Source organism: Acinonyx jubatus, chromosome E4, assembly GCF_027475565.1.
Source record: "Acinonyx jubatus isolate Ajub_Pintada_27869175 chromosome E4, VMU_Ajub_asm_v1.0, whole genome shotgun sequence".
Lineage (NCBI taxonomy): Eukaryota > Metazoa > Chordata > Mammalia > Carnivora > Felidae > Acinonyx > Acinonyx jubatus.
In genome coordinates, this window is record NC_069395.1 from 1,629,364 (window position 1) to 1,654,516 (window position 25,153).

The 25,153-nt window shown below is 47.4% G+C and overlaps 1 protein-coding gene across 9 annotated transcripts in view; it reads right to left on the reverse strand.

Annotated features, from left to right (window-relative positions):
* GON4L (gon-4 like) overlaps nucleotides 1–25,153 on the reverse strand; it is a 73,792-nt gene that overhangs the window by 16,315 nt on the left and 32,324 nt on the right. For 8 of the 9 annotated variants that reach the window (XM_053208770.1, XM_053208769.1, XM_053208768.1 and 5 more), the window contains 8 exons: nucleotides 21,993–22,185; nucleotides 13,493–13,594; nucleotides 8,154–8,194; nucleotides 7,538–7,641; nucleotides 5,029–5,227; nucleotides 4,444–4,530; nucleotides 3,324–3,495; nucleotides 1,470–1,614 (listed from right to left, as the gene is read on the reverse strand). In XM_053208770.1, coding sequence (XP_053064745.1) covers nucleotides 1,470–1,614; nucleotides 3,324–3,495; nucleotides 4,444–4,530; nucleotides 5,029–5,227; nucleotides 7,538–7,641; nucleotides 8,154–8,194; nucleotides 13,493–13,594; nucleotides 21,993–22,185 — 1,043 coding nt within the window. The remainder of the gene's footprint in view (nucleotides 1–1,469; nucleotides 1,615–3,323; nucleotides 3,496–4,443; nucleotides 4,531–5,028; nucleotides 5,228–7,537; nucleotides 7,642–8,153; nucleotides 8,195–13,492; nucleotides 13,595–21,992; nucleotides 22,186–25,153) is intronic. The other variant, XM_053208766.1, reaches the window with a different exon arrangement.

The following is a 25,153-nucleotide window of genomic DNA, read 5'->3' on the forward strand; positions in this document are numbered from 1 at the left end:
GGGGTACGACCCACCGTTCCCACACCTCATTCTTGCATGAGTCGACACAGAACGGCCGGCATTTCCTGAGAGCTGGTAGGTTCTAAGACCTGCTCAGCTCAAAGGAAGGCAAAGGAAGGAGAATGGGGCTCAGGGAACAAGTATGAGATGAACAACGGGCTCTGTGTGACGTTAAACTCAGCACCAACCGCCTCCCCGCACGACCCACTCAACCGCGGCACCTGTACACCACAGGCCGCCACGGCAGCGGGCGGCACAAATCAAGAGCCGTGGAAGTGTTCATGACCTTCGTCAAATAACCTCACGCTTGGCAATTTACCCAAAGGGGTAAACCCAAAATACTTTCAAAAGCTCTATGCACACAGATCCTTGGGGAAGCCTCGCTACAACAGCAAAACAAGAGAGGAGAAAAAATAAAAGTGGCAAATAAAAGGACTATCGTAAGGCCATTAAATATCACTTTAAAAGACAACACACAGAAACAAAAGTAAAGACAATGTGACAGTACAGAAGAACAATTTCAAGGTGTTAGGTAAAAACAAAACAAAACAAAATTATACTTAAATTGCCAATAAAGATTATATGGAAAATGCAAAAAGAAAAATCATTGGAGGCACTTGCTGGCTAGGTGGATAGAGCATGTGACTCTCGATCTCAGGGCTGTGAGTTCAAGCCCTACAGCAGGAGAATTTACAAAAAAAAAGAAAAAACCACAAAGGAAAGAAAAAAAAAAATCATTGTCTTAGAGTGGTTAGAATAACAGATAAAAATTTTTTGCCATTGGGGCGCCTGGGTGGCTCCACTGGTTAAGCGTCCCACTTGAGTTCAAGTCATGATCTCCGGTTCATGAGTTCGAGCCCCGCATCGGGCTCTGTGCTGACAGCTTAGAGCCTGGAGCCTGCTTCGGATTCTGTGTCTCCCTCTCTCTCTCTCAAAAATAAATAAAACATCAGGGTGCCTGGGTGGCTCAGTCGGTCGAGCTTCCGACTTCGGCTCAGGTCATGATCTCACGGTCCGTGAGTTCGAGCCCCACGTCGGGCTCTGTGCTGACAGCTTAGAGCCTGGAGCCTGCTTCGGATTCTGTGTCTCCCTCTCTCTCGGCCCCTCCCCTGCTCACGTTCTGTCTCTCTCTCTCAAAAATAGACACTTTAAAAACATTTTTTTTTTAATTTTTTTTTCCTTTGAAAAATTTCTTCTACCAGTACTATGAGACTGGTTTTTACAATAACTCAAAAACAAAACACAAGTTAAAAATGTTTCAAAACTGCACATTGTTCCCCAAAAAGAGCAGTCCCCCTGGCACTGCTGCTGCGGACACAGCACAGGAGTGGGCCCAGCGAGACCGCTTTGCTTCTGGCCTTGTGTGTCCATGTCTGATGACACACGCCCTATCTCCCCTGAGCACAAGAGAAACAACTAGTTCTCCTCGGGTCACCCTGTGCATCTGTTCCCCCACAGTAAACTCTTACTTGTCCTCGGCCTTCGTGAAGAAAATCTTATCCTGGGGATTCTTTGCCTTCAGAGAACACACTGGAAGTAGCTCTGGATACATGAACACCTTGCTCGTGGCCAGGATCCAAGCCACTTGCTTTGGCAAACAGGGAAATTCATCTGCTGTGAGAAAACAAAATCCTGTGGTAAATGAAATTCTAGAACAAAAGAGGGCTTCACAAAAGCTTCCGAACGCACTCTCGCATTTATCTAGAGCCGTCCCTCCCTAGGGAAGCCCGCCCTCCCGCCCTGCCTCGCCCAAGGTTTCAGCCATCGTCCTCAGCCTGACACATGCCTGCCGGGAGTCCCCCGTGAGCTCCTGCCAGCTAGTCCTCTCACCCTTCCCGTGTGGGACCCCTAACCCCTAAGTAACAGGGACACTCACAACAATGATGACCGAGAACACCCGGCTCACTGTGTGCTCAAAGTCGTTACCTCCTCTCCCCCTTTAGATCCTTGGAAGATAAGTGACCTTCAACAATGCTTGCTTTCTTCCAGGGTAAGATGTGAACTTCTTCAATCTCCCTCACAAACCTGGTATTCCAAATTTTATTTGATTTGATTCTTACTTAACTTTCATTAAGTCCTCCCAGAGTCCTCCTGGGGTTGGGAACAAAAGCCATAGGAGGAGTGAGACACCTCCGTCTCACTCAGTTCTGTCCTGCTGCCTCAGCCTCTCAACTCCAGGCCTGTCTGCCTCTCCAGAGAGAGGAAACACGACTGAATTCGTGCTTCTCCCTCCACAAATGTTTTTATCTCCCCAGAAGAAACCACGGGACCCCACAGGCGGCATTTATCACCACGGTGTGCAAGTTTTCATTACCAACACAGGGCTAAGAAACTAGTTTGAGATCCCTGTGTGTGACACAGTGTACTTAAACTCAATTATATTCCACTTCACTGCAAAAGTCAGGGATTTAAAAAGAAAATCCGAAGACCAACACACCCGGAGCAAACCACAACTGATCTTCTAAACCAGGAAACAAATCAGAAGCAATCATTTCATTCAAGGGAACAGCACACATTTTCTCACAAACTACTCAGCGATGCAAGGTAGAAAGCCAGCCAGCACCATCTTCAGAATATCGAACGTGGCAAATGTTCAACACGTCTGATTTGTGCCTAATTCCCCAAATCAACATTTCATTCAAAATGGAGACACCGGGGCACCTGAGTGGCTCAGTCGGTTAAGCGGCCGGCTTCAGCTCAGGTCATGATCTCGCAGTCTGTGAGTTCGAGCCCCGCATCAGGCTCTGTGCTGACAGCTCAGAGCCTGGAGCCTGTTTCAGATTCTGTGTCTCCCTCTCTCTGACCCTCCCCTGTTCATGCTCTGTCTCTCCCTGTCTCAAAAATAAATAAAAACGTTTAAAATAAATAAATAAATAAATAAATAAATAAATAAATAAATAAATAAATAATAAAATGCATTTGCTAATGTTCAAATGATCTTCAAAAAAAAAAAAATGGAGACACCATTGCAACCATGAAGGAAAATAAAAGTTTCTTGATGAAAAAGAGAGTAAAACCCTAACCACAAACCAACTTAAGCACTTGACTTTCCTCTTTGCCAGACCCCAGGCTGTCCCGACCTCGCGCGTGGTACTTCCCACCCTCACATCCGTCTGGGACACTTCTCAGCACGGAGCGCACATCTCTGCCCCCTGCACCATCCTGTCCACCGCCCCGGCCCTCACAGAAGCCCAAGCACTGTCACGTCCTTCCAGAACTTAGGCAGTGGGTATCAACGTCCCGTCTGCTAGGACGCCAGGTATGGGGTGAGACTCCCACTTGTCAAGGCAAGTAAAGGCAGAAGTGAACAGATCTGTCCCTACCAGTCTTCTTGACAGTTTTCCGAGGACTCCAGTCGACGCTGACATGTGTGCTGAAGGCCTCCACAAGCTGCACTGCCCCCGGCAGGTTACAGGGCTGGAACAAGGTCTGAAACCTCGGGTTGAACTGATGGCGGAGAGCGACGGAGCTCTGAGCAAAGGTTCCCAGCTCTTTCTGGGAAGACAGGGCACAAAGGAGACCTCAGTCCCAGACGACTAACACTAGCGGAGCCCCTGTCAGCCTCTGAGGGGAGACCTGCCCTCCAGCTAGAGGGTAAACACAGGTAAAAATCAATCGCTATAATTACTCCACCCAGAGCACTCTGTGGCTGAGCCCTCGGATATCCAGGAGGGGCGCCGACACTCGTTCCACCGCTCAGCCTGCAGGATGCTCGGTCTGGCTCCCCAGCTAGAACTAAGGTTCTCAAGAGTGAGAACAATTACTTTTTACAACTTTTTCTTTTCGGGGCGCCTGGGTGGCTCAGTCGGTTAAGCGTCCGACTTCAGCTCAGGTCACGATCTCACGGTCCATGAGTTCGAGCCCCGCGTCAGGCTCTGGGCTGATGACTCGGAGCCTGGAGCCTGCTTCCGATTCTGTGTCTCCCTCTCTCTCTGCCCCTCCCCAGTTCATGCTCTGTCTCTCTCTGTCCCAAAAATAAATAAACGTTAAAAAAAAAAAAAAATTTAAAACTTTCTTTTGGTTTCTCTGAATAACACCTAGACAATTCAAAATTAAAACCCTTTCCTCCAAAATGCTTAAAAATGTCAGAACCGAAATTAATCCTATACACGTAGCTATTGAGCCAGATGAACGGACAATGAATTCAGTAAAAAGAACAGAAGTATGGAAAACCTAAGAAGTCAGGGTAAGTCTAAAGATGAGGAAGAAAGCCCAACAAAAAAGTCACAGAACAGTCCTAAGAAAACTGGATGGCTCTCTGGTCTTCCTGGAGGTCAGAGCCTCATGCTCTCTTGGCAAACACAGGAAGCCACAGGAGTAGCTGCCAACGTGTGCAGGAGACAAGAATGAACGTAGACGGTGGCGGGTGAGCATCTGTGCGAAGCGACCTCCCAGGCTAACCAACCCCCAAGTCTGTAGAGGGAAGGACACGTGGAGCCTTACGAGAAATATCCTGGTGGTGCTGGCCTCCGAAGTGAGGTTGGGGTTGGAGGAGGCGAGAAGGTGAATCTGCGTCAAGAGCTGCACGTGCTAAGGAGGGAAAGGAAACGACACAGCGACACGTTACGAGGTTGTCACTTCAGGGTCCCAGAAGGCTCTCCCGAGATGTCTGCCACTCGACCACACGCTCTGCTTTCCGAAGAGACGAGGAGATGGCACCTTCGCGTGGTGTGAGTCTCTCAGAGATGTTCCTCCAGCAAAATGACAGAGCCAGAGGAATCTTAGCCTCAGACCAGAGGGACTGAAATTAGGAAGAAAAAACTCCTCCGGGAAGTGAGGCTGTTCAGTTCAGAACGGATTAGGAGAGACAGAAACCTGTGATCCTAATGTCAAGGGTGGCCACGTGCACGAGTGCTCTTGCCTGAGCCCTACGGGTACAAACACGGTGCCTTCCGAGGGCCTAAGCGATGAGAAGGCCGCGGCCCTCTGATTCCAAGGCACATCGAGCCACCTGCTCCGGATATTCAGACCACCGCTTCAGTGGCGGGCCGCGGACGACCCGGCGCCGGCCTCGCCGAGGGGTCTTACCTGCTGCATCTGCTGCTGAAGCCGCCGCCTCTGCGCCGGGTCTAGAGTCAGCGTCTGGTGGACCTTCTCGTTCTGGGGCTTCGCCCTCTCGACCTCCTGCTGCTGTCTGCCCGAAGACTTCTTCACCTTCAGCTGTTCAAGCTGCTCCTTCACTGTGCGGTGCTGCTCATTTAGCAAGTTGGCCAGTGGTTCCTCAAACCTATCCCCGACAGGGAGGTGACCGCACGTGAACATTCCCTAGGTCCCCAGCCCATCCAAGTCCCCCCGACGACGGCAGGCTAAGAGTCTGCGTCACTTCCACCTTCTGCCGACTCCCACATCCCACTTCAGCCAACAAACTCCCAGTCTATCCAAGTCTGTTAGCATAAGCTGTTAGCAAAAATTCAAATAAGATGGTCCCGAACTGCACTGCCCCCTCGTTCTTCCACGATTAGTCCTCTACATAATACACAAACGAAGGAGAAGTTAGACAAAAATCTAGGAACAGAGAAATGTCTGGATAACAAAGGAGTCCGGGAGCCAGCAGGAGGAGCCCCTCATCCTTGGGGCCTCCTGACATCCACAATTAGCCTGGGACGTGTCCCGAACGGTGGCACGGAATCTTCTCCAAGCCCGGCATCTGTTCCCTCACTCACACATGACCACACCCCAGGTCCGGCTTCTGCCCTCCTGCCGACTCCCGTCCATCTAGGCTGCCCTGCCTTCCTCTCTGACCAAGACCTAGTGTGAAGGGATCCACTGAACCACAGGGCAGCTGGGAAACACAGTGAGAAGCTGGTTCAAGTATCGCCCTGCCTGCCCGTGAGCACCTCCCCTTCTAGCCCAAATCCCTCCCCTCGGCTGTGGGACCGGCCCCCGCCTCCTGAGAGCGGCCATCCAGGGCTGAAGCACCCACATGCCTAGCTCCCAGGCCGGCTCTGAGGCAGAGCCCCCGCACTCCAGGACTAAGGCGGGACCGGGGTTGTGTGCAGTGAGGACACAACCAGCTCCAGCAAGTATGAAATCTCTACGTGGCAACAAGAGTAACAACAGCTACATGGTAACTTTTCTGTGGCCTCCGGAGATAAACACTATGTTTCCTTTCACAGTTTTTAGCAGGCACAGGCTAAAAACCTAAGGTCATGGCACAGGCCTAGGTACGATGTTTCCTGAGATCTGAAAACTCCATTGTCTGTGCTCCCAGCAGAACAACAGAGGAGCAGAAGCACGAGAAACGTGGATGAAGCACAAACAGCCCGCAGCTGGTTTTACAAAGTATTGCTCAGGTGGCCGACGAGGGGGACCCCGATGGCTCACTTTCCCTGCGACCAAAGCATGTTCACAAATCAACTGCATTATGAACTCAGAAAGTGGGTCAAAGAAAGACTCTTAGAAATCTCGAAAATGTTTCCCCCCAAAAAAGTAAATAGGTGAAATGATAAAGTGTTCCCTAACTCGATTGGGGGGGGGGGGGGCAGGATCTTTCACAAAGTAAACTTTTATCCTATCACCATGTAGCACACTTTCAGTATCTTACAATTTTGTCAATTATACCTGAATAAGAGGGCGCCCGGGTGGCTCATCAGCGGGTTGAGCGTCCAACTTTGGCTCAGGCCATGATCTCATGGTTCATGAGTTCGAGCCCCACATCGGGCTCTCTGATGACAGCATGGAGCCCACTTCTGACCCTCTGTCTCCCCTCTCTCTGTCCATCCCCCACTCACACTCTCTCAAAAATAAACAGTAAAGAAAATTATACCTCATTGAAGGTTAAAAACAAAAAAGGGAGGGGGAGGCTATCCCGAGATTGTGTTGTAATTATATTATGGTATTTATTATAATGGCGTGTATTTCGGGCTTTTATGGAACGGTCAGCAGACCTTGTTTCCTGTACTAAATTGCCCGTTCCCTGAAGGCCTAGCTTTCCGATGGCTCCCAAGCTCTCCGATCCAGGTCACGCTGCTAAGCTCACACACAGCACCACCCAGGCACAGAGCACACCCTGACCACCAGCCAGTCACCTGACCACATGTGCTGCTACGCAGAAAGAATGGACAACACACTACAGCCCAGATGGACCGTGCAGACCCGTCACACGTGGGGGTGGAGGGGCAGTGCGACTCCAAGCCCCGGGCGTGACTGCAGCTGGTTCGCGGGCTGCTCGCCTACTGCCGCAGCCACAGACTGTCACTAACACTGACACAACGTCAACGGCCAATGAGGAGAACAAAAGGGACACAAGGCTAGTATGACCGGGGGTGGTTTCTGTGGCTGGCCACCGAGTCCTCGCACCGCTCCAGCACCACTCACCTGGAGAGGCTGCTATGGACGCCAGCTACTGTTTTCTCTCCCTTCCCAAACAGGCGCAGCCTGGTCTGTGGCTGTGCTGCCCCATAGCAAGGAGACTGATTCACGGGAGACCCTCCTTCCATCAGTGACAGCGGGGAGTTAGCAACGGGAAACCGGGAACCCGAGCGTCTGAAAACACGCTTTTCTCCCCTCTGCGCCTCAACGTCTCTGGCTGGCCTACCGCAGGGCTTGAGGGGTGTTGAAGCTAGGCCGGGGCTCAGCCACGCGCTCCTCCTCCTCTGGGCCGTCATCCTCCACGTTGGACAGTCCCATCTCGTCCTGGAACTGCGGGCAGAGGGGATGGGCATGTGCGTGTCGCCCAGCGGCGGGAGGGGAGGGAGGACTGCAGGCAGGAGCTTCCTCACACGCCCTCACTTCAGAGCGCCCACGATCGTGCGCACGGCTGACCGTTAGGTCAGGAACAAAAGTGTCTCAATCGACCACTTGCAGTGGTGAAGACAGAGCAATATCTTTTAGGAGACAGGTTTATGAGAAAGGCTAACTATCTGTGCCCAGAATATCCCAAAACTAATCTGCAATCTTTAAGGATGATGAATGACAGTTGGGGAGGCCACCCAAAGTCTGCAGGGGGGACTTTACTAGGAAGAACCCATATATGGGTACTCAAAGTTTATTAGTTAGCGAAACTCCCCTCCCACCATACTCTCTCCCGAGGGCCCTGCACTGGCTTGGTCAAACCACCCTCCAGGACGGAGAGCCCCGGGACCAAAGGACAGAGCTCGCTGGTGAGTCCACATCCACCACCCCGAGTCCCCACTCAAGGACCACGTACTCACAGTTTCAAACAGCTCTTCCATGAGTTCATTCACTTCCTTCTCTGGAAAAAAAAGCCACACAGAGTTGTTGGCTCAAGTTAGTTTTGTTTTCCAATTAGAGGGAATTCCAAGAAGACAGTATGTCTTGTTTTCAGCAAGACATTTGATAAAATCGTCATGGCTATCATTCATTCATTCATTCAAAAACGTGTCCTGAATACCAGCTATGCTCAGTCCCTGTTCCAGATGCTTGGGGACACATGACGGAACAAACGGACCCTTCGGAAAGTTCTGCTGGGAAGACGTACAGGAACATAAGCTAGATGACCTTCCCGTAACGTAAATCCAGTCCTGGCCTGGCCTACTGAGTGCAGTCAAGACAGAACCTAAACCATCAAGCAACTGCATCAATGACCCAGAAGACCCAAAAAACACACTTATCACATCTGTAAATCATATAAAGCTGGAAGGGACTGCTAGACCAACTGATGACAGACTTAAAACCCCATGTGTTGTCAAATTAATTGGGTGAAACTTAACAACTTTAAAGTCTTACATTTAGGATTCTTCGAAATCAGGGTGTTTTTTAATTTTTTTAAAATGTTTATTTACTTTTAAGAGACAGAGACAAAGCGCAAGCAGGGGAGGGGCAGAGAGAGAGAGGGAGACACAGAACCCAAAGCAGGCTCCAGACTCTGTGCTGACAGCATAGAGCCAGACGCGGGCCTCAAACTCACCGACCGCAAGATCATGACCCGAGCCAAAGTCGGACGCTTAACCGACTGAGCCACCTAGGCACCCCAAAAATCAGTTTCTTAAGTGGATGAAAAGGTGAAATGGCTCAAAACAATCTGAAAAAGATGTGAATACTTTGGTTGACCTCAAGTTTAATATGACACAGCCACTCCAAAACCATGCGACTATCCAAGAAGGCAAGCCTGTCACTGAATGAGTGCAGAGTCACAGGCCGGGTCCAGGGGACTGAGGCAGGTCTGTGACCATCTCTGTAAGAGCCCCTCGGAGATGGCAGAAAGAGCCATGCAAATCCATGAGAAGGACAATGAAATCCACTTTGACAAAAGGTCTGATAATTCCCTCTAGAACTAAGCACACATCTACCATATGACCAGGAATTCATCTCCTGGACAGCTGCCCCAAGACAAAGGAATCATCTGTCTTGAAACAAGAAAGTTCAGAGCACTTCATTCAACATAGCAAAAACTCAGAAAAACCCAAGTGTCCGTTAACACCTGGGAACAGATAAAAAAACAGATGACCAAAGACGTGTATTTATACAACAGAATCCTGCACAGCGATGGAAGGAAAAAAGCAGTGATACTTGCAAACAGATGAATCTCAAAAACCGTGTGCTGAGTGAAAGAAAGAAGCTCTACACAACAGAGCATATACATGAACTTCTGAAACAGGCAAATCTAACCTGTTACTGAAAAAAATCACAACAGCAGGTGCTTCGGGGAGGCTGGGTTGGAAGGGGCATGACGGAGCCTCCTGGGGTGACAGTTCCATATTCCCACACGGGATTATTACACACGTGGAAGCATGTCAAGACTCACTGAACGCTACACTAAAATTTTGTGTAATACATGGTGTATAAATTTACCTAAAAAGAGAAATTGTAGAGGGGCGCCTGGGTGGTTCAGTTGGTTAAGCGTCTGACTCTTGATTTCGGCTCAGGTCATGATCCCACAGTCGTGAGATCAAGAACCGCGGTCAGGCTCTGTGCTGACAGTGCACAGCCTATTTGGGATTCTCTCTCTCTCTCTCCCTCTCTCGCTCTCTCAAAATAAATAAATAAACTTAGAAAAAACTGTAGATAAATACTGAACTCTAATTAATGATACGCATGTTGAAATGTTTCAGAGTGAAGAATGCTGGTGTCTCCAGCCCACTTTGCAATCAGCATGAGAATAACCCACATGGATTGACAGATGGAAAGAGAGCCGGATGCAGCTGCTTAGTATAAAACAGATAGATTAAAAGTGAATTACAGAACCTAGGTGGTGGGTATGTGGATGTTCAATGTACAATTCTTTCAACTTTTCTACGTATTTTTTAGAAGTTCCATAAGAAAATGCAATGGGAGAGAAGTTTATAAGAAATAAAGGCCATGGGGCACGTGGGTGGCTCAGCTGGTTGAGCGTCCGACTTCAGCTCAGGTCATGATCTCACAGTCCATGAGTTTGAGCCCCGTGTTGGGCCCTGTGCTTGACAGCTCGGAACCTGGAGCCTGCTTCAGATTCGGTGTCTCCCTCTCTCTCTGCCCTGCCCCCGCTCACGCTCTGTCTCTCTCTCTCAAAAATAAATAAACGTTAAAAAAAAATTTTTTTTTAAAGAAATAAAGGCCAGAACGCAGAGGAAGCTGACTAGGGCAACTATGTTTGGAGAACTGAAGAAACAGTACGTTTGACACAGCAAAGAAAAAACGCAGGGAAAGGAACATCTCTTACTATGCACACTTGGGACAAACAGAAGTACAAGGGCACACCCAGGTTCCGGAGGGAAAATGTTAGGAGGCGCTCAGCGCTCAGCACTGGGACGCGCCACCCTCACCACTGAGAAGCTCCCTGACACTGGGTCACCCACAGATGAAAAGGCCACATCACAGGAGCTACAAACACACCCTCAAGTGGGAGGAAAATACATGACCACGTGAAGCTTTCCAAACTCTGTGATTCTACACTTAGTTTTTAAATGTTTGTCATCCGTGTAAGGACACGTCCTCTTATACGGATCATAATATGATAACGTCACACATCAGAGGATACAGGGTAGGAATAAACCCGGAATTCTACCTCAGTTTTTACTTATGATCACAACCCTACAACAAGAGAGGACGGCCCTTCATCTAGGCATCCCAGAGATGTTCACTATTTGGCTGGCAAAACCCATGACTGCAAACAGGAGACACTCCCAAAGAAGCTACAGGCCTGGGGATAAGATGGTTAGGACCTGGGCAACCATGAGGTGGTCACTAAGGACACATAAAGTCGGGGGAATCGCAAAGCAAGAACAGTCCTAACTGGGAAGGTCTTCCTGAGAAACGGTCTGTAAACGGAAGAAAGTGACAGATGAAAAGGGAAGACAAGCATGCGCCAGGCCGGGAGCCACGCTGGAAGGAGATCTTCCCAGCACCCGGCAGACATGTCTCATCACCAGGTACGTGGGCCAGTGGTTCCTGGAACAACTCATCCCTTGGTTTCTGACACTAGACATCCTTGGTTTTTCTCATAGCTTCCTCGACTCCCCTCCAGCTTTCTCAAAGCCTAAGTCCTCAAGCCTTTTCAGTCTACACTTTGAATCCTTTCGATGCTTCCTCTAACTTTGTCCTAACGTACCAAATAAGGGAAGATCTTCCTAAAAGAAATGGCATTCCACATTTTAAAAATTTTTTTTATGTTTTAAGCAGGCTTCACGCCCAGCACAGAGCCCAACATAGGACTTGAACTCACAAACCTGAGATCAAGACCTGAGCTGAGATCAAGAATAGAAAGCTTGGGGGCCCTGAGTGGCTCAGTTGGTGGAGCACCTGACTCTCCATTTTGGCTCAGGTCATAATCCCAGGGTCATGGGATTGAGCCCTGCATCAGGTTCCTCGCTGAGCAAGGGGCCTGCTTGGGATCCTCTCCCTCCCCCTCTCTCTCTCTCTGCCGCTCCCCCACTCGTGCTCTATCTCTCTTTCTCTAAGTAAATAAGTAAATAAAAGTCAATACTTCCTGAAATATAGGTTTTCTATCATCGCTAACATAGCCAACGAAATAATTTTTAAACAAACGCCTCCAGCCAAGTCATTTAACTGTTCTTCGTGCCTCTAATCTTTCTCTCTTTACCCACCAAATTAATACATTAAATTGGTGTTAAATCAAAGTAGTATTTTTCAGAGCGCCTGGGTGGCTCAGTCAGTTAAGCATCCACCTTCAGCTCAGGTCATGATCTTGCAGTTTGTGAGTTCGAGCCCTGCGTCAGGCTCTGTGCTGACAGCTCGGAGCCTGGAGCCTGCTTTGGATTCCGTGTCTGCCTCTCCCTCTGCCCCTCCCCTGCTCACGCTCTAACTCTCTCTGTCTTTCAATAATAAATAAACGTTTAAAAAAAAAAGTATTTTTCTTTTTTTGTTTTTATTTTTGGTTGTTTTTTTTTTTTTAATTTTTTTTTCAACGTTTATTTTTGAGACAGAGACAGAGCATGAACAGGGGAGGGGCAGAGAGAGAGGGAGACACAAAATCTGAAACAGGCTCCAGGCTCTGAGCTGTCAGCACAGAGCCTGACACGGAGCGCGAACCCACGAACTGTGAGATCATGACCTGAGCCGAAGTCAGACGTCCAACTGACTGAGCCACCCAGATGCCCCTCTTTTTTTGTTTTTAAAGGACAGAGAGTGAGCGAGCAGGGGAGAGGGGCAGAGAGAATCTTAAGCAGGCTCCACACTCAGTGCAGAACCCGATGGGGGGCTTGATCTCACAACACTGACGTTATGACCTGACCCGAAATCAAGAGTCAGATACTCATGAACCACCCAGGCGCTCCCAAAGTAGTATTTCTAAAATCCCAATCAGTTCCTATTAGTTTCTTGCCTAAAACTCTGAGCTCTCCTTTTGAACAGATTAAAACGCAAATTCAAGGTTCTCCAGGATCTGAACACTGCTCACCTTCCACACCAAACTCCTTACTAGTTTCCAAATGCAGTTCTGTTGCCTCACAATCCTGTGGTTTGTGAACACTCTTCTGCCTATTTGCAACATCCATCGGTCCCCATTCACCCCAAATCTTTTTTATAAGATTTTATTTTTAAGCAATCTCTACACCCCATGCGGGGCTTGAACTTACAGCCCTAAGATCAAGAGTCACGTGCTAGGCACCTCTCACCCAAAATTTCTTACTCTTCCTTCAAAACTGAGATGAAACTTCTCATCATGTGGGTTCTTCCCCAGCCCACCCACCCTACTGCACACCGTCCACTAGGAGACTATACCCTCTCTAGGCCACTAGTAACCTTATATACAACCTATTATAGCACTTGTCATTTTGTATTGTAACTTTTTCTGTTTGCATCCACTACTGAGCTGATGTCTTACAGGGCAGAGGCCATTCCTTATTCACTGTGGCATCCTAGGAACGCTCTCTGCCAGATGTTGGCCACAGTGCGCGACTAGGAGATGCATAAACGAATGACTCATAGGCTTCCAGATATATATATGTTTAAAGAGTTACAGAAATAAATGGGAAGAGTAAGCTTAAATGTCTTAACTCAGATGGGTTGTAAACATCACCCTCAAAAATCTACAAAGTAAACAAAAGTAGATGTGGAACAGTCCAAAGCCGGTTCATAGTAAACGCAGACTCACTGGTGATTCTCACTGCCCGGTCAGTGCGGAAATCCTCTGTATCTGGTTCATCAAGATCTTCCAAGAAGTTATATTCTGGATCGTCATCATCATCGGCCTCATCTAGGAAAAAAAATTATTGCAAACACTTAGTTTCCACTCCGAACTCCCATCTCTAGTGAAAATTTAAGATTTTCAGCATTGCCAGAATCTATTCCAATAAAGCACATTTATTCTTAAGTTTTTAAATAACTTCTTTTTCTCCCCCAATGAATTGCATAGCTCATTTCCCACAGCTGACACATCTCACCTACTCTCTCCAAAAAGCCAAGTTCTTTCCTTCCTTTGAAAAAGACTTCAATCTGCCAAAACTGTAGCAAAAGCCAGAAAGCTAAACATGTAATTTATCTCAGCAACCATACTTTGAGTAGCGCAACTCAAAATAACACTTTTGTAAAACTACTTACACAAAAGCATGGATGGGGCACCTGTGGGGCTCAGTCCATTAAGCGTCTGACTTCGGCTCAGGTCATAATCTCACGGTTCGAGAGTTCGAGCCCCGTGTCGGGCTCCATGCTGACAGTATGGAGCCTGCTTAGGATTCTCTCTCTCCCCCCCCCCTCACTTGCACTCTCCCTCAAAAATAAAGAAATAAACTTTAAAAACATCATAACAGGGGTGCCTGGGTGGCTCAGTCAGTTAAGCATCTGACTTTGGCTCAGGTCATGATCTCGAAGTTCGTGGGTTTGAACCCTGAGTCGGGCTCTGTGCTGACAGCTGGGAGCTTACAGCCTGCTTCAGATTCTGCGTCTCCCTCTCTCTCTGCCCCTCCCCTGATCATGCTCTCTCTCTCCAAATACAAAAAAGCACAGATAGTGATAAAAACATGACTTTGATGCCCAGTGATTAAGGAGTGACTACAGTTATGATGCCTTAGTATAAAATAGTGTACATGGGGCGCCTGGGTGGCGCAGTCAGTTAAGCGTCCGACTTCAGCCAGGTCACGATCTCGCGGTCCGTGAGTTTGAGCCCCGCGTCAGGCTCTGGGCTGATGGCTCAGAGCCTGGAGCCTGTTTCCGATTCTGTCTCCCTCTCTCTCTGCCCCTCCCCCGTTCATGCTCTGTCTCTCTCTGTCCCAAAAATAAATAAAAACATGGAAAAAATAGTGTACATGTACAAAATGTAAACATGTAACCACCTCGTGAATGTTCACATATGACAAAATATAACACACATGTAATAATCCTTAGTATGAAAAAGTATGCCCCTACAGTAAGACTCAAAATAACTAAAAATAGGGGCACCTGGGTGGCTCAGTTGGTTGAGCATCCGACTTTAGCTCAGGTCATGATCTCACAGTTCGTGAGTTTGAGCCTCACGTTGGGCTCTGCACTGACAGCTCGGAACCTGGAGCCTGCTTCAAATTCTGTGTGTCTCCCTCTCTCTCTGCTCCTCCCCCACTTGCACCCTGTCTCTCTCTCAAAAAATAAACAGTAAAAATTAAAAAAAAATGTTGGGGGGCACCTGGGTGGCCAGTTAAGTGTCCAACTTCGGCTCAGGTCATGATCTCGCGGTTTATGAGTTTGAGCCCCACGTCGGGCTCTGTGCTGGCAGCTCGGAGCCTGAAGCCTGCTTCCAATTCTGTCTTTCCCTGTCTCTCTGCCCCTCTCCCTCTCGAGCTCCGTCTCTCTCTCAAAAATAACTAAACATTAAAAAATAATAATAAATTTAAAAAATAAATTAATTAAATAAATGGACAACAGAAGAAAAAGAACTAAAAATATACAAAAATAGTACACATTTTGTGATGTGAGGGCACAGGAGGAAATCCGGGTGTTTCTCTCCAACATAACTTTCTCCAATGCTGATGCCACGATCGCTAAATAAAACCTGTGAAGAGTCACTGGATTATAGAATCGTCACACGAAGGTGGTATTTCTTCCAGGACGTTAGATAAGAGCCGTCTGGCAGAACATTCGGCGACAGAGGAAACGTCCTAGTGCGCACAGCGCGGTAACGGCAGCTCCCGGCAACAGGCGGCACCCGAGAACTTGAAACGTGGCTGGTGCCACCAAGGAACTGAATTAAAAAGACGGAAAACAAACAAAGTCTGCCAAAGGGGAATAACTGAATCCCTGCCCCGCCCCCCCCCCCCACGCAGGCAGAGCCGAGTGCGCGTGTGCAGTGGGAAATGTCTGAACTGAAGGCCTCCGTGAAGGAAGCAAGTTTCAGATGCAGAACTCGGATTCCTTCCACCAGGAAGCAGTCAAGGGGAGGGCATGCCAGTCCTCACACACAGAACATGAGTGAAGAACAGAACTCTTCTTTTCCACTTTGTCCCCCTCCATCCCTCCATAATAGTCACTTTTTGTAAAAAAATGAGTGCCTTCCATTAAAAACAAAAAAATATACACGTTTTTGATTCCTTATCATGGGAAAATCTGTTCTGATCAACCATAATCTAAGCTGATATTTTTTACTCCACATTTATAGTCAGGTTATATTAATTTCCATCATCCATGACATAACTATTTAAACGTCAAGTCTCTTCATCGATTTGTGCGTTTACGTCCCCAATAAAAATTCTTCAAATCCTCACACAGAGAATCCTGTCTTCCCAAACTTCCCGGGACTCTCCGAGTACATCTCCCGACAAACACGCCGAGGGAGGGAAGTCCTGTGGGAAGGGCTACGACGGGCGGGCAGCGCGGGCAGGTTCGAGCCCCCTCACGGGATGGGAGAGCCACACCAGACACACCACACCGATGGGCCAGCCAATACTCTCCGAGCACCCATTTGGCAAACACGTTGAAAAGTCATGCACGAAGGTTTCTTCTGAGTTCTCAGCTTTTTTTTTTTTTTTTAACTTTTTTTTTCAACGTTTATTTATTTTTGGGACAGAGAGAGACAGAGCATGAACGGGCGAGGGGCAGAGAAAGAGGGAGACACAGAATCGGAAACAGGCTCCAGGCTCTGAGCCATCAGCCCAGAGCCTGACGCGGGGCTCGAACTCACAGACTGCAAGATCGTGACCTGGCTGAAGTCGGACGCTTAACCGACTGCGCCACCCAGGCGCCCCTGAGTTCTCAGCTTTTAGTTCCCCGGCTGTGGCCTCTGCCCGCTTACTCTTCTGGCTGATCAACCCTGGCATCCACCCAGCTGATCTCAGTCTGTTGTTCGCCTCCAGTGCTGCCTCTTAATTGTTTTTTGGCAAATGAGACTCTCAGTTTTAATAATACGCAGATCAGATGGCACAAGGAACATGTAAAAATAGCCACGTCGTGCTACAAAAACAGACCAGCATCTGGCTAAAGTTAGGGACTGGGGTCTGTATGTAGCATCATTTCCTATTCGTCAGCACTCAGTAATTCAGCTGGTGGACAGGGGGGTCCACGCCTTCCCTATTCACTGGCTTTGTGTTCTCTTTTTTAATCCGTCCTAATACATAAACAATGACAAAAAATACTGAGATTTAAAGAAAGAGGCTCTCCACCCTCCCCACTAACCATTATTCCATTTTCTCAATCCACCCTTACCATACACGCTTACTTCTCCCAGATCAGCAGTCTCCAATCTTTAGGGTGCGTGAGAATTAGATCCCTAGACCACACCCATTGGAGATTCTGATTCAGTCAGTAAGAGGGGAGGTCCTGGAATCTGTATCTTTAACACAACCTAGCACGCACGCACACCCTTCCATTCCTTGACTCTGACTCCAGTTCTAGAGATGATGCCATGAGCAGCACGACCTTGGACCCCAAACTCCTGATACCTGAGATTCCGGCCCTTCCTCCACAACAGCCACCAGCTCGGCTCTTATAGCCACGACGATGGAAACCAGGGAAAATCAGGGCACCAAAGCTGCCAGCACAGAGAAAGCCACGAGGTCCTGCTATGGTCAGCATTCGGCCTTAACTCTGGCCTAGGGAACGGGCAGCAGGGCTTGCTAGGGAAGAGTCCTACCCACCTAACACCTTCTGTCCTTGACACCTCCTTCAGTGGGACACGTTCCTAGAACACTGAGCTGGGCTCGAGCCCTAGAAGGAATAAAACTGGGCAATGCAATGAAATTCTGAGATTTCTGTGAAATGGAAAGGACTATATTTGTCCCTGGTCATGGCTTTCTGCAGAGATTCTGAGCCTTGGTATCACGGAACTTGGGATAGGCTGGTAGGAAAAGGTTGTATCAATAAATGAACACCAAGAGATTTATAAATCCCGAAATAATATTCAATGAAAAAAATCCATGATCCCTATGAATCATGAACCGTCATCGTGGAGAGGAGCTTTCATAGTTTTCTTTTTTTTTGAAGTTTATTTATTTATTTTGAGGAGGGGAAGGGCAGAGAGAAAGAGAGAGATTGGGAGAGAGAGAGATTTCCAAGCAGGCTCTGCACTGACAGACTGAGCCACCCAGGCACCCCTCAGTTTTCTTTTTTTTTTTTTTAACATTTATTTATTTTTGAGACAGAGAGAGAGACAGAGCATGAACGGGGGAGGGCCAGAGAGAGAGGGAGACACAGAATCTGAAACAGGCTCCAGGCTCTGAGCGGTCAGCACAGAGCCCAAAGCAGGGCTCGAACTCACAGACCGCGAGATCATGACCCGAGCCGAAGCTGGATGCTTAACCGACTGAGCCACCCAGGCGCCCCTTAAAGTTTTCTTTATACAATGTTTGATTTCTGTCCACCAGGCATGTATTATCACAAGCAGAGAGCAGAAGACTCCCAGGAGGACGTGTCCTACAAGACCCCTCACCCATAACGTTACCTATCCCCTCGCTCGCGCCTTCCTCACCCTAACTGGCACCAATGGCAAACATCCTTCAAAGGTCCATCTCAATTACCACCTCCTTCACAGAGCTGCCTCTGATCATCCTAAACGGGAATTCTCTGTCCCTCTTCTAAAGCCGGTATTCATGCCACTTTGATGGCGCATCTGAGTTCATCCAACTTCGTTCACCTGGGGTGCACTGCGCATCTATGGACCAGGCACCATTCAGAGGTATCTCAATCTGGCAAAACGATCATGCTCCTTTCCCTTTCAGGATCCTAGTACAATGCGTCCTAGAAGGAAAGTACTCAATAAAATTTGCCAAGTAACATATAATATAATTTTAACAGCTTCATAAGGTATATTCAAGGAGGGGCGAATGGGTAGCTTAGTTGGTTAAGCGCCCGACTCTTGATTTCGGCTCAGGTCATGATCTCGGGATTGAGAGGCGGAGCCCCGCATCAGGCTCCAGACTGGGCATGGGACCTGCCTGGGATTCTCTCTCCCCGTCTCCCTCTGCCCCTCTCCCCAGCTCTCAAGCAACCATGCGTGTGCACTCGCTCGCTCTCTCTCTCTCTCAAAAAAATAAGGTATATTCAAAGACTTATTCTCTTTCAATCATTTATCCTGACTTATTCCTAGCCTTATCTACACAAATATTTATTCGGTCTATTTCCGTTAAAGCTACACATTATTTATCTTAAAGCATTACACTTCAACACATAAATCTTACGGTAGTTGTTCTCAGAAGACAGGGAAAGAATGAAAGATGTGCTCTGCAGGTTGTTTGTAATTAGATTTTTTTTTTCTAAAGTGTGAGTCTTCCACAACACAACCAATATTAATATTCGGGTCACTCTCCACTAAAAAGTCAAAAAGAAACAACAAGAACAAAATCTGCCCGATTCCAACCAGAAAAGACCCCGAATAGCCAAAGCAATCTTGAAAAAGAAAACCAAAGCAGGAGGCATCACAACCCCAGACTTCAAACTGTACTACAAAGCTGTCATCATCAAGACAGTATGGTACCGGCACAAAAACAGACACTCAGATCAATGGAACAGAATAGAGAACCCAGAAACATATGGCCAACTAATCTTTGAAAAAGCAGGAAAGACCATCCAATGGAATAAAGACAGTCTCTTCAGCAAGTGGTGCTGGGAAAACTGGACAGCGACATGCAGAAGAATGAACCTGGACCACTTCCTTACACCAGACACAAAAATAAACTCAAAATGGATGAAAGCCCTCAATGTTAAGACAGGAGGAGAAAGCAGGCAAAAACCTATTTGACCTCAGCCGCAGCAACTTCTTACTCAACACGTCTCCGGAGGCAAGGGAAACAAGAGCAAAAATGAACTACTGGGACCTCATCAAAAAGCTTCTGCACAGCGAAGGAAACAATCAGCAAAACTAAAAGGCAACCGACAGAATGGGAGAAGATATTTGTAAACAACATAGCAGATAAAGGGTTAGTACCCAAAATCTATAAAGAACTTATCAAACTCAACACCCAAAAAAATAAATAATCCAGTGAAGAAATGGGCAAAAGACATGAATAGACACTTCTCCAAAGAAGACATCCAGATGGCCAACCGACACATGAAAAAATGCTCAACATCACTCATCATCAGGGAAACACAAATCAAAACCACAATGAGATACCACCTTACACCTGTCAGAATGGCTAACATTAACAACTCGGGCAACAACAGATGTTGGTGAGGATGCGGACTGCTGGTGGGAATGCAAACTGGTGCAGCCACTCTGGAAAACAGTATGGAGGTTCCTCAAAAGACTAAAAATAGAACTACCCTACCACCCAGCAATTGCACTATCAGGTATTTCTCCGAGGGATACAGGTGGGCTGTTTCGAAGGGACACATGCACCCCCACGTTTACAGCAGCGCTATCGACAACAGCCAAAGGACGGAAGGAGCCCAAATGTCCATCGAAGGATGAATGGATAAAGAAGATGTGGTCTATATACACAATGGAGTATTACTCGGCAATCAAAAAGAATGAAATCTTGCCATTTGCAGCTACGTGGATGGAACTGGAGGGTATTATGCTAAGTGAAATTAGTCAGTCAGAGAAAGACAAAAATTATATGACTTCCCTCATACAAGGACTTTAAGAGACAAAACAGATGAACATAAGGGAAGGGAAGCGAAAAGAATATAAAAACAGGGAGGGGGACAAAACAGAAGAGACTCATAAATATGGAGAACAGACAGAGGGTTACTGGGAGGGGGGATGGGCTAAACGGGTAAGGGGCACTAAGGAATCTACTCCTGAAATCATCGTTGCACTACATGCTAACTAATTTGGATGTAAATTCAAAAAATAAAATTTAAAAAAAATCTGCCGGATTCCATCAAAAGAATGTGACATCACCTGCAATCACTATAGACTAAGACAATCTCTAACATCTAAATCTACAGAAGCTTATTGCACAGAATCAGGAATGATGCCCGATTTCCACTGTAGTACACAGAGAAAATCACCAGAGACAACTTCTGTAATGTTGATTCCACTAAATTAAAGCAGTAAATTTTAGTACTGTTCTAGAGTAAGGGTTGCAGTAGGGATTCTCATAGCACGACTGTATGCAGTCAACACTGTTTCTGTCTGGGCACTGCTCTGTGCCCACTTCTGGCCATACTATTACATCCAGGTAACTGCCTAGCCCACGCTCACCAGTGCTAGGCACTGCCAATCCCAGGACCCAGGCTCACACAGGCTTCCATCACCACCAAGAGAGCGGGCCCGTGACCAAACAAGGCCAGTCTGGGTTGTGCCTGTGCATTTTTCAGACTGAAGCCTGCAGGAAAGGGTCCCTCTGGTGTGGACGCAAAGCAAGAAGTGAACGGTGAGCTGATGACCACCGTGCCAGCCTTACACATAAACAGGGCTGGGCACGGACTGACCCATGAAAAGGAGTCAAGACGCTGGCTCCAGAGATGGAAGGAGCCACAACGGGGCCTCAAAGCCACTGCCGGTTCCCTTGATCTCCCCAAGTCCGGTTCCATCCGACGTGCACTTGGCACAGCGGCAGCTAGCGCTGTCACGTGCATCTCACAGGTCCCTGGCTGGCACAGCAGTCCTCCAGGGGGTCAGCGCACCCTCAGGCAGTCATATATAAAATTATTTCTGCATTTATGCTTCAGGGGACGATTCTTAGCATTCCAAAGATTCCGAAAAGGACTCTGAACCAGCACACCATGCAGAGGACCATCCACAGAGCTGTCATAGCACCACAGGCTGACAGACGACACCGTACACGTGCCAAGCACAGCACAACATACAAACATATCGAATCGCCATCTTGTACAACCTGGAACGAATGCAACCAGTGCGTCAACTATACTCAAAAGATTCTTTTTTTTGTTTGTTTTTTTATTTATTTTTGAAGGAGAGAGAGACAGAGCACGAGCAGGGGAGGAGCAGAGAGAGAGGGAGACACAGAATCCGAAGCAGGCTCCAGGCTCTAAGCTGTCAGCACAGAGCCCGATGTGGGGCTCAAACTCACAAACTGTGAAATCATGACCTGAGCCGAGGTCAGACGCTTAACCGACTGAGCCACCCAGGCACCTCACAAAAGAAAAGATTCTTAGCCCAAAAAAAGGAGGGGACTTAAGTACTGATTTAAAATTGTGAGTTCAATAAAAAATTAAGTTCAGTTAAGCTTCGGACTAATGACAATTCGACCACAGAGTGGAGAGTGCACACAGACATGACCACTTACCCTCATTCCCCACGTCGTCATTCATGAGCCCGCCCAGCCACACTTTCCAGTCCTCGTCGTCTGCTGTATTGGGGTCATACATGTCTGGCGTGATGTCTGGAGCCCGGAGTTCTGCCTCCAGCTGCCCCAGGGGAACGTCTTTTAGAGGCATCTTAGAGCGGGTTCGGAATGCAATGAGGCTATCGTCCATGGGCTTGTCAACAAAGAAGGGATGACACAGGTCACTTAACGCCTATTGCTTCCCAATTCTCCAAACCTCCTCACACCTACACCTCATACCCCTGCACTGTTCTTCTTGGCTTCAATCACAAGGTCTCCTCTCTAAACAGGTTGGGTTTCTTATTCTTTGAAAAACGTTAAGGACAATGACATCAGCTTTAAAAGAAACATTAAAAAAAATTTTTTTTTAACGTTTATTTATTTTTGAGAAAGAGAGAGACTGAGAGCATGAGCAGGGGAGGGACAGAGAGAGAGGAAGACACAGAATCTGAAGCAGGCTCCAGGCTCCGAGCTGTCAGCACAGAGCCTGACACGGGGCTCAAACCCACGAACGGTGAGATCATGACCTGAGCCGAAGTCGGACGCTCAACAGACTGAGCCACCCAGGCACCCCTAAAACCAACATTTTAGTGGTGGCTCAGTCGGTTGAGTGTCCGTCTGACTGCTGACGTCGGCTCAGGTTGTGATCCCACAGTTCCTGAGTTTGAGCCCGGCATCGGGCTCTGTGCTGACTGTGGAGCCTACTTGGGATTCTCGGTCTCCCTCTCTCTCTGCCCCTCCCCCACTCACACTCTCTCCCAAAATAAACAAACATAATACAATAAGACAAAATCAACATTTTAGGAACATCCGTAACAGCTTTACTAAGATCTAATTTCCATACCATAAAATTCATCCTTCTGAAGTTGTGTAACTGAGTGGATTTCACTGCATTCATAGAGCTGTGGGACCATCACCAGTATCTAATTCCGGAATACTTTCTTCGCCCCTAACGGAAATCCCAATCTGATTAGCAGTCACTCTCCCCTTTCCCCCTCTCCTGGTCCCTGACACCCATGATCTATTTTCTGTCTCTACGTTGGCTCATGCGGGACATATCAAATAAATGGAATCATACACTATGTGGCCTTTTGTCTCTGGCTTCTTTTACTTAGCATAATATTTTCAAAATTCACCTGTTTTGTAGTGTAAGTCAGTACATGATTCCTTTTCATTGCATGATAGTGTCCCATTTACACTTTGGTGTATCCACACTGCAAGGAATGAAAATCTGCTGTTTCCACTTTGGGAAAGTTTATTAGGAGTAACGCCACAATGAACGTTTGTGTACTCGCTTTTTACTTGGATGTAACGTTTTCAATTCTCCTGGAGTGGACTTTCTGGGCCACACAGTCACTATGTTTAATGTTCTGAGGAACCACCAAACCATTCCCCAAAGCGGCCGCACCATTTCACATTCCCACCAGCAATGTGTGCGGGTTCTCCACCTCTCCACATCCTTGCCAACACTTGCTACTGTCCATGTGTTCACCCTAGCCGTCCTGGTGGCTGTGAAGTGCTATCTCATACTTTTCATTTGCATTTTCCTAATGACTAATGATGCTGAGCATCTTTTCACATGCTGACTGGCCATCTGTAGGTCTTCTCTGGAGAACTACCTATTCTTATCCTTTGCTCATTTTTGGCTATTCTGGGTCCCTTGCATTTCCATGTGAATTTCAGGATAAGCTTATCAATGTCTGCCCAAAAAGGAAAAAACAGCTGGGATGTGGATAGCGATGATACTGAAGCTGTAGGTTAAGTCAGGAAGTTCTCACTGGATGACTGCAGCCGTCTAGTAACTCTTCTGTCTCCTCCCTTGCTCTCCCACCTTAACCAAAGGAGAGTTTTTAATTCTTTTTAATGTTTATTTATTTTGAGAGTGCAGGTGTGCATGGGCACGCTGAGCGGGGGAGAGGCAGAGACAGAAAGAGAGAGGATCCCAAGCAGGCTACGCACTGTCAGTGCAGAGCCTGACGAGGGGCTCGATCTCATAAACCATGAGCTGAGGCAAAATCAGGAGTCGGACGCTCAACTGACAGCCACCCAGCAGACACCCGGATGCACAGCTCCTTCTAATTCAGATCTGGGCTCAAACTCAACAATCCCAAGATCAAGAATCACATGCTCCACCGACTGAGCCAGCCAGGCACCCAGGGAGGCCTTTTCTGATCATGTTATGTGAAGTACTCTGATAGGCATTACCATATTTCTTCGCTTTTACTTAGTTCTTACTTGAAATGATTTGTTTATGGTGTCTCTCTCTCTCTCTCTCTCTCTCTCTCCAATAAACTATAACCTCCAAGAGGAAAGAAAGACCTTTTCTGTCTTATACTGCTATTCCCCAACTTCCATCGTTCAGCAAGTATACGAATAAACGGTTACATAAAACACTACTGCCCTCTAAACACTATGCACTCACCCCCAAAGCAGTGTGATTAAATTAAATGACCCTTGCGGGGGTGTTCCATTCAATATTCTGTTTTTAAATTTTAGAACAGACATATTTTTCATTAACCTACAAGACTGGTGGAGAAAACCTAGAGCCTTAGAAAGAACTGGCTAAATGGTGGAATTCAGAAAGTCCTCAATTGACACCAACCACAGCAATGACTGTTTCCAGCAAGAAGAAGCAACAGATGCTTACTGGCAAAAAGATGTTTGGCTTCAAAGTATATCCCATAAGATACATATGAATTTAACAATGGAAAATAGGAACATTATCATGAAGAAATCAAGCAGACATCACCATGACCATGTGATCACACCTCACACAGCAGGTGTCATGTCCCTCCGGATACGATGCACTAGAAAGGACATAATCCCTTCTGTGCTGCTTGTGCCAAAAGCGTGTAACCTGAATGTAATGATGACGAAATATCAGAAAAATCTAAATTGAGAAATAGTCTGTAAAATTACAGTCCACACAGTTCAAAATGTCAAGGTTATGAAAGACAAAGAAATGCTGAGAAACTGTTCTAGACTAAAGAAGGCTACAAGGGGCACCCTGGCTGAGTCAGTCAAGGGAGCAAGTGACTCTTGACCTCAGGTCGTGAGTTCTAGCTCCACACTAAGCACAGAGACTGCTTTAAAATAAAATAGAATAGAATAAAAATAAAATA